The 15,528-nt window shown below is 44.0% G+C and overlaps 1 protein-coding gene across 1 annotated transcript in view; it reads left to right on the top strand.

Moving 5' to 3' along the window:
• SPON1 (spondin 1) overlaps positions 1-15,528 on the top strand; it is a 229,346-nt gene that overhangs the window by 56,808 nt on the left and 157,010 nt on the right. The window contains exon 3 of the mRNA XM_087821746.1: positions 2,709-2,842. Coding sequence (XP_087677872.1) covers positions 2,709-2,842 — 134 coding nt within the window. The remainder of the gene's footprint in view (positions 1-2,708; positions 2,843-15,528) is intronic.

Raw genomic sequence — 15,528 nt, forward strand, 5'->3', positions numbered from 1 at the left:
TCACCAACATAGACCACATGCTGGTCCATAAAACATACCTTCAGTTTAAAAGGATAGAAAGCATATGATGACCGCCGTGAAATTAAACTAGAAATAAATAACAGAAAGATAGCTGGAAAATCTTCAAGTACTTGGAGATTAAACAGCAAACTTCTAACTAACACACGAGTCAATGAAGAAATGTCAAGCTAAATTTTAAAAGAGATCTAACTAAGTGAAAATGAAAATACAGCTTATCAAAATGTGTGGGATACAGCAAAAGCAGTTCTTAGAGGTAAATTTGTATCAATGAATGTACATATCAGAATAGAAGAGAGGTCTAAAATTTATAATCTAAGCTTCTACTTTAGGAAACTAGAAAAAGAAAATCAAGTTACACTCAAAGTAAGCAGAATTACATTCTTGTGTGGAGACAGAAAGTATGCGGGAACTCTGTAATTTCTGCTCAAATTTGCAGTAAACTTAAAACTGCTCTTTAAAAAAGTTTATTACTTTTTTTTTTAAGTAGCTCATAGTATGGAGAAAGTTGAGTTGGATCCCTACTCCATCACATTAAAAAATAAATTCCAAATGGATTGAAGAATTAAATGTGAAAGGAAAATTATAAACCTAATGTGAGAAAATACTGGAAGGTGTCCTTGTGATATCAATTTTTAGACAAAAAGAAGAAAGTATAAGCCATAGGAGAGAAACTGATGAATTTGGCTAGTTGAAAATTGCTTGAGTTCTGTTAAATGAAGAATTCTAAAGATGAGCCTCTGAGTGACAGGAAGATATTTGTAAATGATTAAAGATTCATATCTAGAAAGTTGTACAAATCAGGAAGAAAAAGACAGGAAAATCCATTGACAAAGATTCTAAGTAGGCAGTTCACAGGAGAAACCTGATAAATTTGTGAAGAGATGCTCAAATTTGCTGGTATTAAGTTAAAACAAGATACTAATTAATACCTGTCAAATTGGAAACTATTAGAAAGTCCAAAAATCACAGTACTGGATGTGGGGTGAGAAGGTGGGGAAGTGGGAACACTCATGCACAGCTAATAGTATAAAAGTAGGCATAGCCCTTCTGCAGAACAACCTGGCAGTACTTAGTGAAATTAATATTATACCCACAACCCAACAACCCAGAAATCCCACCACATGGTTTATATTGCTGAGAAACTCTCATGTGCATTCACAAGTAGAACAGCGTGAGAATCTTCATTGCAGCGACGTGTATGGAGGTCAGCTAAGTGGTCTCGCTGGGAGAGTGGATAGAAAAACCTTGGTCTCTGCATGCAGCGGCGAACTAGGCGACGGAGCCGATGGATTGCACTCACACAGTAGCATGGACGTATCCCAAAAGCTGAAGGTTAAGTGAAAAAAAACTTTAAACTACAAAACAATTCTATATAACTTCAAACAGTAATACACACACACACTCACACGCTCAGAAGGATGTATATGAAGTATTGAGGGTGTTACAGAGCGGAGGGAAACGGGGGTAGGATGAAGTATACACAGATAAACAAAAGTAATAGCCAACTGCCTTTGCTTTGTCCAGTGAAGAAAATATATGTTGAACTAAGGAGTTTGGGTGACTTACTTTTTTTACCTGCTGCACTGAAAAGAGGTATTTTTAAAAAATAAAATAAATACAATATGGACATAATAATTTTATTAGATTATATTTGAAGATTAAATGAGTAATTCAGATAAGCACTTAGTTTAGTGCCTGGCACGTACTCGACACTTAATAAATGTTATCCATTAATGCTATTAACACTACTCATGACATACCAATCAACTGGAGTTGGCACTTAAGATCAGCTGGACTTAGATAATTCCCCAAAAGATCCGTAGTCTGTGGTTCTCCTAGGTGGATAGGTAAATACTGGCAGCACATCCAGAAACAAGCAGGAGAAATGCTGAAAGCAGCCTTGGGGAGCGGGAATGGCTACCAGCGCTTTTTGCAGAGCCATCGGAAACCTTGATGGCTAACTTGGGAGAATACGAATATACTGTACAAGTTAAGAAAGTAGAGAGCCCTGGCCCCTGCGGCTCAGTTGGTTGGCTGTCCTCCCCACACGCCAGAAGGTTGTGGGTTTGGTCCCTGATCTGGGCACGTCCTGGAGGCAGCCGATCGATGTTTCTTTCTCACATTACTTTCTCTCTCTCTCTCTCCCCCTCCCTCTCACTCTCAAATCAATTTTAAAAAAGAAAGAAAGGAGAGACTGTACAAGTAAACAGTGCTGTGAAGCTGGGGAACTTTTAGTAATTTGGGATACTTCTCCAAAGGGGTGTTTTGTTCTAACATTTTAATTTCAAGTTAAAAAATTGTAGTTGAGTTACAAAATCTAGCCATAGAGAGAGTGTTCGCTTTGGATTTTCTCTTCTCCACCTTCTCCTTCCTTCCCTGAATGGGACACAGATTGTCTTAGTGAAATGTGCAAGTTCATCACCTAGTGGCCTGTTCCTCAAAGTGCTGACCCAAGAGCCTAGTCCCAGAGAGCATAGAACACATGCCAGATCCTTGCCCTCGTGTGCATTCAGCAAGCACTGACTGGGGCTCTGTGCCAGGCACTGCTCTGGTGTCTGGAGATCTAGACCTGCTAACACAAAATGACAGGTTTAAAAATAAAATTAAGGAAGTGTCAACTTGGAAACGGGCGCCTTCCCAAAGCAAAGCACATTTTAATGTGTTTATTTTCCGCTGGTTTTCCATAGATCATAGATGAAGAAGAAACACAGTTCATGAGTAACTGCCCTGTGGCGGTCACAGAAAGCACCCCTCGGCGGAGGACGCGGATCCAAGTGTTCTGGGTCGCGCCACCAGCGGGAACGGGCTGTGTCATTCTGAAGTAAGTGAGCATGAAATTCTTGTAACACTTCACCCCCCTTCCCTGCGGTCCATCAAAGACTTCATGACGTGGTTGCGCAAAGAAACGTGGCTTTGCTGGGGCATCAGGCAAGTTGCATCATTTCTCTGCCCTCAGTTATCTCAACTGGAAAATGGGACTACAGGCCATTGGTGGTAAACTGCTATAAAAGAATCATTTGCCTGAATCTCGATTTTCAGCTAATACAGTGATTTTCCTGGCCACTCTCTAACTTCCTAGACATAATGTTACAATGTCTGGTCAAGAAAAATTATGAACCAAGTGGGTATAATCCTTGACTTTAATGATCTGGAATTCTATGCATAGTATCCTTAATCCGGCTAGGCTGACCCGAGACCCAGCTGCAACCTCCATTAGCCTCCAGCTCTGCTTTATGATCCATTTTCCTTCTCCCACCAAAATTGGCCTCTTGTGCCACTTCTTAGGGGGTTCTTAAGGGGCCCCTTGATTTTCCTTTTCGTGAGTTACAGTAGATGATGAGGTGTTAACCAGCTAATAATAGTTTTCCTCTGAAAGGTAGCATTATCTCGAAACTGTCTCCAAAATTGTATACCATAGAATGACGTTCAGGGAGTTGTAAATAGGTGGGTGAGAAATCAGCTTCTGTGGTTAAACAAGTTTGGAAAATGCTGTATGCTATATCTTCTCCTTGCAGATTCACAATGCATGTTAGCATACTGAAGGTTTTACAAAGTCCTACTAAGTGAAATCTGTTTAATTTGGTTTCACCCACCATTTCTCAAACTTATTTGACTACAAAGCTTCTTTTCTATTGAGACATCTATTGGCATTCACCAGTTTGGGAAACATAGAACTAATTTATTTTAAATAGACTTACAGAGTGTATAGAATGGATGGTGAGAGTTTTAGGATTTCAGACATACAAATAGTCATGGTTAGATGAGCAGGGCTCCAATTCCAGTATCTGAGAAGTCTCTCCCATGGAGGTAGGGGGCTGGGACCTTCCCAACCAAGGCCTTACTCATGTATTTGGTTCATTTGTCTGCACCTCTGGCAGCTGGACATTTCAACAGACTTAAGCTGTAGTTAACTCCAGCCCTGCCCCAGGGAGAAGCTGATAAGGAAGCATTTCACCTACGCACTCCAATCCCTGCAGTTTCTGGGCTCAGCTGGGCCTGACTTACGGGAAAAAGTCCAGAGATCTCGAACCCTCCATCCCCAGGCCAGACTCAGCCCTATCTTTTGCTGCTACCTGTCTGGTCATCATTTGTTTCTCTTTTAGTTTAATTCAAGGTGAGCGTCCTTCCTCAGATTCCTTGAGAAGTTTGGCTCTTGGCATGAATCTACACTGGTGATTTTTTTTTTTTTTTAATTTAGCAGTAGAACTTTAGCTCTTGGCATTAATTTACATTGGCGGTTTGTTTAAAAAATTAGCAGTAGAACTTTTTAAATGAAATTTTATATATAAACTCAATATATAACATATATTGAGTATTTAGTTGGAATGTGGGAGAAGACCTTGCGGAAATAAACAAAGACCACTGAAACGAGAACAAGCAGAGGCTGTTTATTCAGAGCTTGCTGTATATCAAGGGAGTCAGCTGCCATCACTAGCATTTGGCAGAGACTCAAGGGCAGGCAGAGGAGTGGAAAAGCTTTATAGTGAAAAAGAGAGACGACTGCAGGTGCGCTCTGCTCGGAGGTTGTTGGCGTGGGGAAGTTGGAAGGGGGCTGACTAGAACTGAAGCATCTTATGCGATTGGTTTGGAGAGTGTATTTGGCTTTCTTTGGTTGGTCCTGAGTTAAAAATAGAGGAGGCAGTGGGGAAAAAATTAGAGAAGTTGGCAGTCATTGACCAAGTCCTAAACATTCTGGGCTGATAGCTTCAGAGGTTGTGGTTTGGCTTCCCAGACCAGTTGCTGCAAAGATTGGGGTCGGATTTCTATTGTCATTGTCATATATGGTCTGCCCATTGTCCATTAGTATGTCCAATTTCTCTGCCTGAACATGGGGTCTCAGTTTGGCTTCCAGGTAAGCCACACCCTGCCCATGGGGGACCTATCACTCCGCAGAGCCTGGGGCTCTGAAGAAGAAGGTTGGAAAACATCAGATCTATGTGATGAGTCTTCCCACTCTAAAGACGTTTATCTCTCTCCCCAAGATCTCTGGTTTTCTTTTATTTCTTGTTCTTACAAACTAAAGCATTTGATCTCCCTGGTGGAAGCCAGAAAGGTATCTCGTTTACCCATTAACAATGAAGATACGTGAACATACGTGTATTTATTAACAGTTAACCAATGTGGCGTATGCGTTCATTCATTCTTTCAGCAAATGTAACTGAGCTTCTAGCTGCACAGGCGTCCAGGATATACAGGCACCTGAGTGAGGTATGTTCCTGGTCCTTGAGGTTCTCCCGGGCCAAAGGGAGGAGAGAGACAAGGTCAACCAATACTTTCTATGGACCAGGAACACAGCTGCACATCTTGCAAGCTTTATCTAAATTAATCTTCACAACGACTACCCTATTTTACAGAGGAAGAGTCAGGTCCCAGGGAATTTGACAAGTCTCTTTTTTTTTTTTAATTTTTATTTACTTATTTTAGAGAGAGAGGGAAAGAGAAAGATAAAGAGAGATCAATTAGTTGTTTCACTTATGTATGCATTCGTTGGTTGATTCTTGAATGTGCCCTGACCTGGGATTAAACCCACAACCTCGGCTTAACAGGATGATACTCTAACCAACTGAGCTACCCGGCGAGGCTAGACAATTTTCTTGAAGCCACACATTCATGTAACTCTAGGACGATGGAGCCCACTGATATTAATATCATTTATATAGATTCCCCTTCTCGGGCAAAGACCAGAGTGCCAAAGGGTGGGGAAGGTATCTGGAGAGGCAAGCCAAAGACATCAGCACAGATGGGAAATCAAAATTTACCTGTTTTTCTCAAAATGGCTAGTTAGTGGTGCCATATCCATTTGTCGAGTACTTTGTTCTTTCCCCGATTGTTTGACATGCTACTTTATCTAATATGAAATTTTTATGCAGATCTGTTCTGTTCTGTTGATCACTTTATTCCTGCACGAAACCCACACCATTTAGTAGCATAATTTTATTTTAGTCATCGCTCATTAATCTTATGGTTCAAAATGTTCATGGCCATTCAAGCAGATTCATAATTCCAGACAAATCACAGAATAAGCTTGTTGTATTCAATAAAAACTTACATTAGGATTTTGAATGGTGTTGCACTGAATTAATAGTTTAATGTGAGAAAAGTCAGCATCCCTACAATATGTTTTCCAATTCAGAAACAGGGAACGTCCCCCATTTATTTAGGTGCTTTATGTCCTTCAGCAAAGTAATGTGATTTTTCTTCATTTAGATTGCACATTTTTATGAGGCTTTTTTCCTCATAGGTATTTTAACGTTTCATTGTTCCTTTGAATGGGCTCTTTTTTCCTAGTTTACTTTCTAATCACTGATTGCTTGTGTTTAGGAAACCTATTGATTCATATACCTTGAATTTCAGCCTGGACATTGCCAAACTCTCTTGACAGTTCTGATGACTTGTTCTTGCTTGGGGATATAATGAATAAGTATAGCTTTTGTTTCCTTTTCATGCATTGGTTTCTTACCTATTACCTCTACTGGAATATTAAACAGTGGTTGTCATGCTCATTCCTAATTTTAATGGGAATGCTATTATAGTTCACTTTTAAGTACAACATGAGGTACAGGTTTCAAATTGTGTCTGTAATCAAGTTGAGAAAGACCCTTTATCTAGCTGAGGGAATTTCCATCTTTTTCATATGGAAGGTGGTTGGGAAACCAAGCAACCAGTATCCCATGTGCACCTACCATGTGCCCAGATGACACCAGCGCTGATCCTGACTTTCAAGACACTTTCTGTCTAGTTGTGATAAATAAAAACATGCGTGCAAGAGTTAGCAAACCCAAGACAGGCATGAACCAGGGAACAAATTAAGCCTGGTTGGTCAGAAGGGAGCTGAGTGAGGAATGGACTAATGGCAGCACCAGAGCTTCTTGGAAAGGTTAGTTTCTATCTTAAAGGCTGAAGTAGGGTTTGGATAAATGGACAGAAGGGAAGAGGTTATTCCAGGTGAAGGGGGTGGACAGAGTAGAAACTGAAGTGAGAGCTTAGATGCGAGAGTAAAGACGGCAGCCTTGGGAGACACTAGTCCGACTTAGCAGATTAGAAGGTCTTTGGGGGCCCAACTCCATTGCTCAATCGGAGGTCCTCCAATGTCAAGATAAAGAGATTGAATTTGACTCAAGAGGACCAAGGGAGCCATTAGCGGTTACTAAACAGCAGACTGACGTGCTGGGAAGAAGGTTCATTAAAAAGTTAGTGAGGACATTGAAGTCTGGCAGCACAGTTCAGGACAGACGAAAGGGGAGATGCCAGCTTTGCTGCAGAGCCCTCACTTGCAATAAGGAGCGTTCGTGTTGCAGTGTTTGGGTAATGTTCCTGGGAGATGACAGCCTGGTAGAATAAGCTGCAGAGTCTGCTAAATGTCTGTAGACGACAGCTCTGAAGCCCGCTTGCTTGTGTTCCTTTGCCCAGGAGGGCTGGGAAGGGAAGCACATAGCAATTACGACTTTCCTTTTGGCACAAACCTGACACCATTTCCATTTGGATGCAAAGATTTGAACATTTCTAAATTACAAGCTTTCCAGGCAGCCCTCCTTATAGCCTTCTCCCTCCAAATGAATGACCCAGCACTTCAAGCTTTCCTGGCACGCTGCAATGCTGCAGGAACGCTGGAAACCACTACAGCGCCGTCGCAACTGATTGAAAGAAAAAGCCCTCGTGAGCAGAATAGATCCTGTCCCCTGAAGTGATCCTCTCTTTCCGTACATTTAGTGCCTTTATTGCATACTCTTATTACTAGGTTTCTGACACTCATTTGGCACTTCCTGGGAGGGTCTGAGATGTCACCCTAACTCCTGAGAAGACAGTCACTTGGTGAATCATTTGGGGAACTCAACCTTATGAAACAATGGTTGATTACGGGTAGTAGTAATAGCCAAGAGCCAAGCCCTGTTCTAGGTGCCTTACAAATACTTATTTACAGCAACCCTAGGAAGTAGATACTAAAGAGGAAGCAGAGGGTTAAGTAACTTGCCCCAGGTCACAGGGTAAGTGACAGAGCTGGGATTTAAAACGAAGCACCTGGGCTGCAGAGTTTGTGATCTCAATACTGCATTCGACTGTCTCTGACTGGTGCCACTGGGTCAGGTTCAACTCCGACTTCTCCCTTTCCCCCAACATCATTAGTTGCCAGATCTGTCTCTTCTGTCACTTGCTTCGCATTCGTTGCCTTAGTCACATACACCCCGTGCCTCGCTATCGCAGGAACCTCCTAATTGCTTACCCGGGCACCTTCCTCCGCTGGTATAAGCCTTGCTGCCCTCATATGCTGCTGAGTCACTCCTCTTACCTAACAGCTTGAACTGGGCCTTCCATCACCTGCAAGATTAAGTCCAGAATCCTAATCAGGGCATTTAAGTCCCCTCATGTCCTTGACCAGAGACCCTGACCAGCCTCTCCTTCCACTGAATCCCTCCTCGAACACTGTTCTCCAGCCGTTCTTGTCTGCCCATCCTCTTGGCAACATTTATTGGGCGCCTGCTGTGTGCAGGGACGGAGGACTCAGAGGCTGTCTTTGAGGACGTCACAGCCTAAGGGTGAAACACAACAAAACAAATCAGGTCCACAGTCCACAGTTCTGAAATCCCCAAAGCTCTAAAATCTAAAATATTTTTCTTAACTCATTGAGGGCCCAAACCTGCCCTGAACGGACTTGAAATTATTTATAGCGTTGCCCTGGCTGATCGATGTTTCTCTGTCACATTGATGTCTCTCTCTCTCCCCTTCCTCTCTCTCTAAAAATCAATAAACATATCCTCGAGTGAGGATGAAGAATTATTTATAGCCTTTTAATGTAAATATTAATGCGTTTGATGCTGCCCCAAGCCCCAATGGGTATATTACAAAATATATCACTTTATTATCTTTCTGAAAGCCAAAAATATTCTGAATTCTTTAACACATCTGGCCTCAAGGCTATCAGATTAGGGACGTCAGCCCTGTTGATACAGTAGGTGGGGGGCTAAGGGGAGTTTGATGAGCTTGGTATCACTCAGAGTGCTGGAGGAGTGCAAAGGAAGCGGCCCCCTGGCAGGACTGGGTTTCACATAAATGTTAAAAGGAAGCAGTTCACTTCTTGCCAGGGAAATAACCTATTCCCACCTGCAGTCGCTGTGAGATCTGAAAATTTATTAATGTTCCGCATCACCAAAGAATGAAGTCTGATACCTTAGCACGGTGTTCAAGGTCATTCATGACTTGTTCCAGCCACCTTAGGGCCTCATTTCTAGGCACTTCTCCACCCCACACAAGACCATGAGCTTCACAGAGAAGGGGATCAGTTTTACTCTTCTTTGTGACCCTAATGCAGGGGTTGGCAAACCACAACCTATAGGCCAGATCCAGCCCACTGATTGATTTTATAAATAAAGTTTTATTGGAACACAGCCATGTTCATTTATGTATGTATTGTTTAGAGGCGTTTTCATGCTAAAGCAGCACAGTTGAGAGTCGCAACAGCGACTTTGTGGCCTACAAAGCATAAAATATTTCTTCTCTGGCGCTTTATAGAAAAAGCATACTGACCCCTGCTCTTAGGCATCCCCCAGTGCTAGGAGCTCAGTAACTGCTGATTTCTGGCCCAGGTTCTCCCCAAAGCCCAGCTGAGACGAAGGCCTGTACGCAGCTAGAGCAGGAGGTGTGTGGGGGGGGTGAGGGTGGTCAGTATGACTCAGTTTAGTGTTAATGACTTGGCTGGCACTGTAGGCAAGTGGTGCTGGATCCTGCTGGGACCTTTTGAGAAGGCTGTGACATGTGTCTCAGAGTAGTGCACCCAGAGATGCAGGAGGAAGCCGTTATCCATTGACTTCCATCCTCCGTTGATCAAGGGGCGGGCGGGGGGGCACAAGCATTAACTCCCCTGTGCTTCTGGGTTGCACACATGTGAACGCTCATCGGATTCGGAACACATACTGCAGTATCAGAGAAGCCCTGGTACAGCAAGCGAGAGCTACACCATGCGGGCGAGGTGTGCTTCACCCAGTTACAGCGGGCAGAGCTGGGCACAGCACAACGGTGTTTGGAGCCAGAGTTGGATGAGAGGCTGTGAAGAGGCATATAGAGGCCCGGGCATCAATTAGCATGAACAGCAGTGTAAGTAGCTTACATCCATTGCCAAGCACTGTGCTAGGTGCACTGCAGACCGTATCTCACTTAATCCTCATAAAAGCTCATAGGTCTTCTCTATTTTATTCCCATTTTGTTGATGAGAACACTGAGGTTTACAGAGTTTGTATTCAAGGTTATAAAGCAGTTAAGTGGTAGAGCTGAGTCTTAAATCCACTTCCACCTGACTTCAAATTTGTTGTTAACTAGTCACCACTAAACCGCACTGACTGAGCTTGACCAACCCCCCCCTTGCCTTCTGCCTCAATTGGCCTGTAAGGGCATAGCCCCCTCCTATAAAGCAAGGGGTAGAAGACCACCTGTGGGAGGGAGATATTGTTTCCCACGTGAGAAAACTAAATATCATTTAGAAAATGAAAAACAAACCCAGGGATCTGGCAAGAGAAAGGCTTACTGGTGGGAAGAGAAGATGAGTGCTGAGGAATTAGCTAGCACTCATAAAAACTTGTAGCTTCTTACAGCTCACCAACTCTTTTTATCTTGGAAGGAAACAACACACACAGCCCACATAAGATGACTGTGTGTGATTCAGAGCAAGCTGGCGGGGAAGGAGGATCTGATGTGGCTGGGGTGTAGCTTACCCCACAATTTTCCTGGCATTAGGTATTGAGAAGAACCACAGGCTCCTTTGTTGTAAGTCAGGGCCACTTTCCCTTGAGGTTATCTAGAACCTCAGCAATGCTAACCAGGGGAGGAAACTAGGAGTCTGCAGAAAAACGGGTGAAAAATCCCCAACCAGTTAAAGTAGCTGGTTTTTGAGAGAGCATTTGGAAAGACCCAGGTCATGGCTACTAGGGCAACATGTGCTTGGTTCAGGAAGACTTAGATATCCTAAGACCTGTGATCCAACAGGTGGAATCCAGATGCCAAGGGTTCCCGAAAGGCTGGCGGTGGCACAGTTCCAGGGGAGCTGTCCGATGGTAGCAGAGTTTCACTCAGCAGCTGGAGTCCCAGGTGCAGGATCCGGCAGCCAGGGGAGGAAGCCGTCAGGAATTAAACAGAAAGTACAGTCTGCAGAGGCCCTCCAGGCACAGCAGTAAACTAACGGGCAGGTGGGATCATGGAAGCCCTGCCCTATGGCAGTGCCAGCATTGCCGTGGGCCAGGCACCGACGACAGCTGGGTGGACCCCCGTAACTACACTGCCCACCCCACTTGTGCACCGGGGTCCAGGGCCTAGCAGCAAGGTCAGTCCCAGGCCTCTCCCACTGAGGGAGCAGCAGTTGCCAATATAATCCCTGCCCTTGTCACAGTGGAAGGAAAACACAGTGTCCTGACCCTGTGGAAGTTTTTTAAAAACAGGTAAAATCACATGACTTAAAAGTAGCCATTTAAAGCCATCAATTCCGTAGCATTTTGCACACCCACAATGTTGTGCAACTACTACCTCTATCTAGTTCCAAAACATCTCCATTGCTTCAGCGTCAAACCCTTTATTCATTAAGTGGTTTCTCCCCCATTCTCCTCTCCTCCCAGCCCTTGACAACCACCAGTCTTCATTCTGTCTCGATGGATTTACCTATTCCTGATATTTCGTATACATGGAATCAGACGGTGTGTGATCTCCTGCGTCTGGCTTTTTTCACGTAGGTGATGTTTTGGAGGTTCATCCGTGCTGTGGCGCATACGGTACTTCGTTCCTTTACAGCTCTGAGTAATACTCCATTACATGCATGGACCACCATTTATTGATTCCTCTGGACATTTTTTGACATGAAATAGTCAAAGGATGAAAATGGAAACATTTGGGCAACAGTGAAAAAGCACCAGGTGGTCTCATACCTACATTCACCCTTCAGCCCGTGTGTTTTTTTACCCGGGGAATATATCATACAATAGACATGTTGCTCCACTCCTGAGCCTCTGCCACCCGGGGAAGGACAGTCATGACTCTGGGACAGGGGTAGAAAAAGACAAAGAAACACCTGCCTTGTCTTCAGGGTCACGAAGGAAGTGTGAAACAAGGCGGCATATTTTATCCCGTCGCCAAAATGGCTGGCTTAGATTTTTATACCCAGTATGCGACCACAGTGTCACAAAGTCACATACCTCGGCATTCGCTGCTTCATCTGGGAGAAGCGCGGGCTGAAGCCCACGGAAGGTGCACACTGTGCTGGGGAGATGGGCTGAGGTCCTTGGTGCCTAGAAGGAGGGGTCCCGCAGGGGCTCGCGGCTCCGTCACCATTCGCTTTCCACCAGCAATCAAAGGACTGTCCCCGAAGGACCTGCCTCCCTGCAGGCCCGCTTAACACGGAGAACACCCAACCCAGAGCCAGTGAGTAAGTGAGACTGCACGCGAAGAATGTCCCCCACGCCTTTCGTGACTCATTATTGCAGGTTGATCTCGGCTACATTTTTCCTTGGGCATGTCCCTAAGATTTCACATATAATTGCCCCTGGATGCTGGGAAAACAGGAGAAAAAGCTCCTTTATATCTTAGCTCTGTGCTGTTCATAAATGAAAATCATTGTTAATTTAGAGTTTGACAGCTGTGGTGCATTTGTAAGTTTAGGGCAGCTGTCATCAGCACTCCAGCTTATTTTTCAAACAGATGTTTAATTTGACTTTAGTGCTATTGCCAATTTTTGAGGAGAACGAGAGGGGGAAGCAGAAACAGAAATAATCATTATATTCACCATTTGCTTTCCTTTCAAAACATAAATCGGCATGATTAACGATGACATCAGAATTGCTCTAATTGCAGTTTTGGGTGCAGGACTGGCTAGCTATCATTTCCATACTTGGTCCAAACTCCTTTTTTTTTTTTTTTTCTTTCTAAAGTCAGAGGCTGTTTTGTGATAATTACACCCAGACACTGAACAACAGTCCCAGCTAACCGGCAAAGGCTTGCCGAGTGCAGGAAAAATCGGGGACGGGTGACTGGGCCCCAACGCCAGATGGAAGTCGCAGGGCTGCCTTGTCTGGTGGCGGAGGACGGGAAACCAGCGAGGGCAGAGCGCTGCCTGGCAGCCAGGGGCTCCGGCTCCCTCTCATGTATCTGCCCTGTTTATGTGGCTTAGGCAGCTGGCTTCGTGCAGCTCTCAGTGTGCTCATCGGTCTCAGTTATAAAATTAAACACATCTGTGGCTCCACGTAGAAATCTGATGAGTCAGAACGTACTTGAACAGGCCCTGCTGCTCCAGGCCACGCGGCTTGGAGGGAATCTGCCTTCACACCGGCTGTGTTGCCAGGTAAACCCACTTCCCAGATCCGCTTTCTCTACCATCACCTTTTTGTGTTTGGCTTTCAGTGGTCCCCCTTGGTTTTTACTTTTTACCATCTATCATGTGTTTGATGGTCCTCGGCACCTCCCCGACAAGGCCTCTGTAGTGGGAACGCTAGATACAGTAACACACCGACTAACTTACTATATATCTTTGTACATTGAGATGAAAGACTCACCTTGCCTTCTCCCTCAGTCGACAACTGTGATCCATGCTGTGTTAAAGAAGAATCACCCCAATGAAAAATTGGGCTGATGTCTTGGATTCCAGTGTTAAGTCATGATTTGATAGAGGAATGACCCACGGCCCGATCCAACTAGTGCTAGAAATAACAGGGCTCTAAACAGAATCAGAGATGTGTGCTCCAAGGGCCAAGACTGAATCCCCTAAGAGGGGCCCCCCAAGTCTTTTTAAAAGGAAAGTATTATTTTCAGATTACTAACCAGGAACTAATTCTTCTTTAATGACAGAAAGACCAGGTTTCTGCCAGGTTGACCACCCAAGAATTTTGGGAATCTTTAGGGAATTATTTCCCATCCTTTAATATCCCACATCATAGCTACGGTCAAGCGACGGTAGTTAATTAGATATGTTAAAAGCTTGGGGAGCGCCAGACAGGAATTTCAGCGCAGAGAACCTACATAACTGGCTTATAGGTTTGGCTGCTTGCAGGGCCCAGAAGCCTAAGCTCGTCTTTGGGGTTCCCTCCCCTCATACTTGGTGGGCATCAGGCTCTCTGCCTAACCTCAGAAGCCAGTTTACTCCCCCCAAAAAGAATGCCCCTGTACAAGTCCCAGTTGCCCCAAATTTGAGACCCAACTCCCCTACTGATGACATTAGGCAAGTCAACTTAAACCCCGGTGCCTCAGATGCTTCCCTGAGGGATAAAATGGGGATAAAATAGTTCCTACCTCATAGGGTTTCTGTGAGGGTTAAATGACTTAATATGTGCATGCAATGTGTTTAGAACAGTGTCTGGCACAGAATAAGCTCTATACAGGCTATTTATTATTATTTTCTTGTTGTTGTTGCTTTACATTTGTAATAAAATGAAGATCATCATGTAGATGTTTCCTAAGACAAAAGAAGTGAAGTTTCTGACACTTTAGGTCAAAAACTGTAGATTTCTAAAGGTAGTTTTTTGGGCTTCAGAAACTATTAAATTTTAGCCCTGGCCGGTGTGGCTTAGTTGGTTGAGTGGTGGCCCATGAACCATAAGGTCACCGGTTTGATTCCAGTCAGGGCACATGCCCAGGCTGTGGGATTGATGCCCAGTCAGGGTGCTTAAGAGAGGCAACCAATTGATGTTTCTGTCTCTCTAAAATCAATAAAAATATATATATTTTTTTAAAAACTATTAAATTTCAGTCTCACTGGGTCTCCTTTCCTTTTGCTTGCTTGCTCCTTGCCAATTCACATAAGGAAAACATAAAACAAAATAGTCATGTTAAACTTAAAAAAATCAAAACCAGGGAAAATAAAAATTAAAATATAACATTGGGACAAGAGGGAGACCAAGCACAGATGTACATGGACTCTAAGTTCCCACAGAGTTGTAAGAGTAACAGATTATGACCTGTTAATAAAATGGAAAGCTAGAGTTCATCTGAAATAAATACATATGCTAAAGGGAGGGAGGGAGGGAGGGAGGGAGGGAGGGAGGGAGGGAGGAAGGAAGGAAGGAAGGAAGGAAGGAAGGAAGGAAGGAAGGAAGGAAGGAAGGAAGGAAGGAAGGAGGAAGGTTCAATAAAGATCAGAGCCCGGCTGGGCTTGGCTCAGCGGTTGAGCATCAACCGAGGATCCAGGCGATCAGGGTTCAATTCCCGGTCAGGGCACATGCCCGGGTTACGGGCTCGATCAGTGACTCTCTCCTCATTGATGTTTCTGTCTCTCTCTCTCCCTCTCCTTTCCTCTCTCTGAAATCAATAAAAATATATTAAAAAAAAAAAGATCAGAATGTGTAATCTCAAAATACGCTCACTCAAAATACTTAATAACTACAAAGAGCAAAAAAACCCAGGAGGTTTAGAATGGAAAAGTCTGGGAGACACCAGTAATGGGACAAATCTAAATTTATATCATATGCCACCTGATAAGATGCAATGAGAGAAACACAGCATCGCTTCTATGATATTCCTACTAAACACACATAGCCTAAATCT

The sequence above is a fragment of the Miniopterus natalensis genome, chromosome 11, assembly GCF_054644295.1.
Source record: "Miniopterus natalensis isolate mMinNat1 chromosome 11, mMinNat1.hap1, whole genome shotgun sequence".
NCBI classification, from domain to species: domain Eukaryota; kingdom Metazoa; phylum Chordata; class Mammalia; order Chiroptera; family Miniopteridae; genus Miniopterus; species Miniopterus natalensis.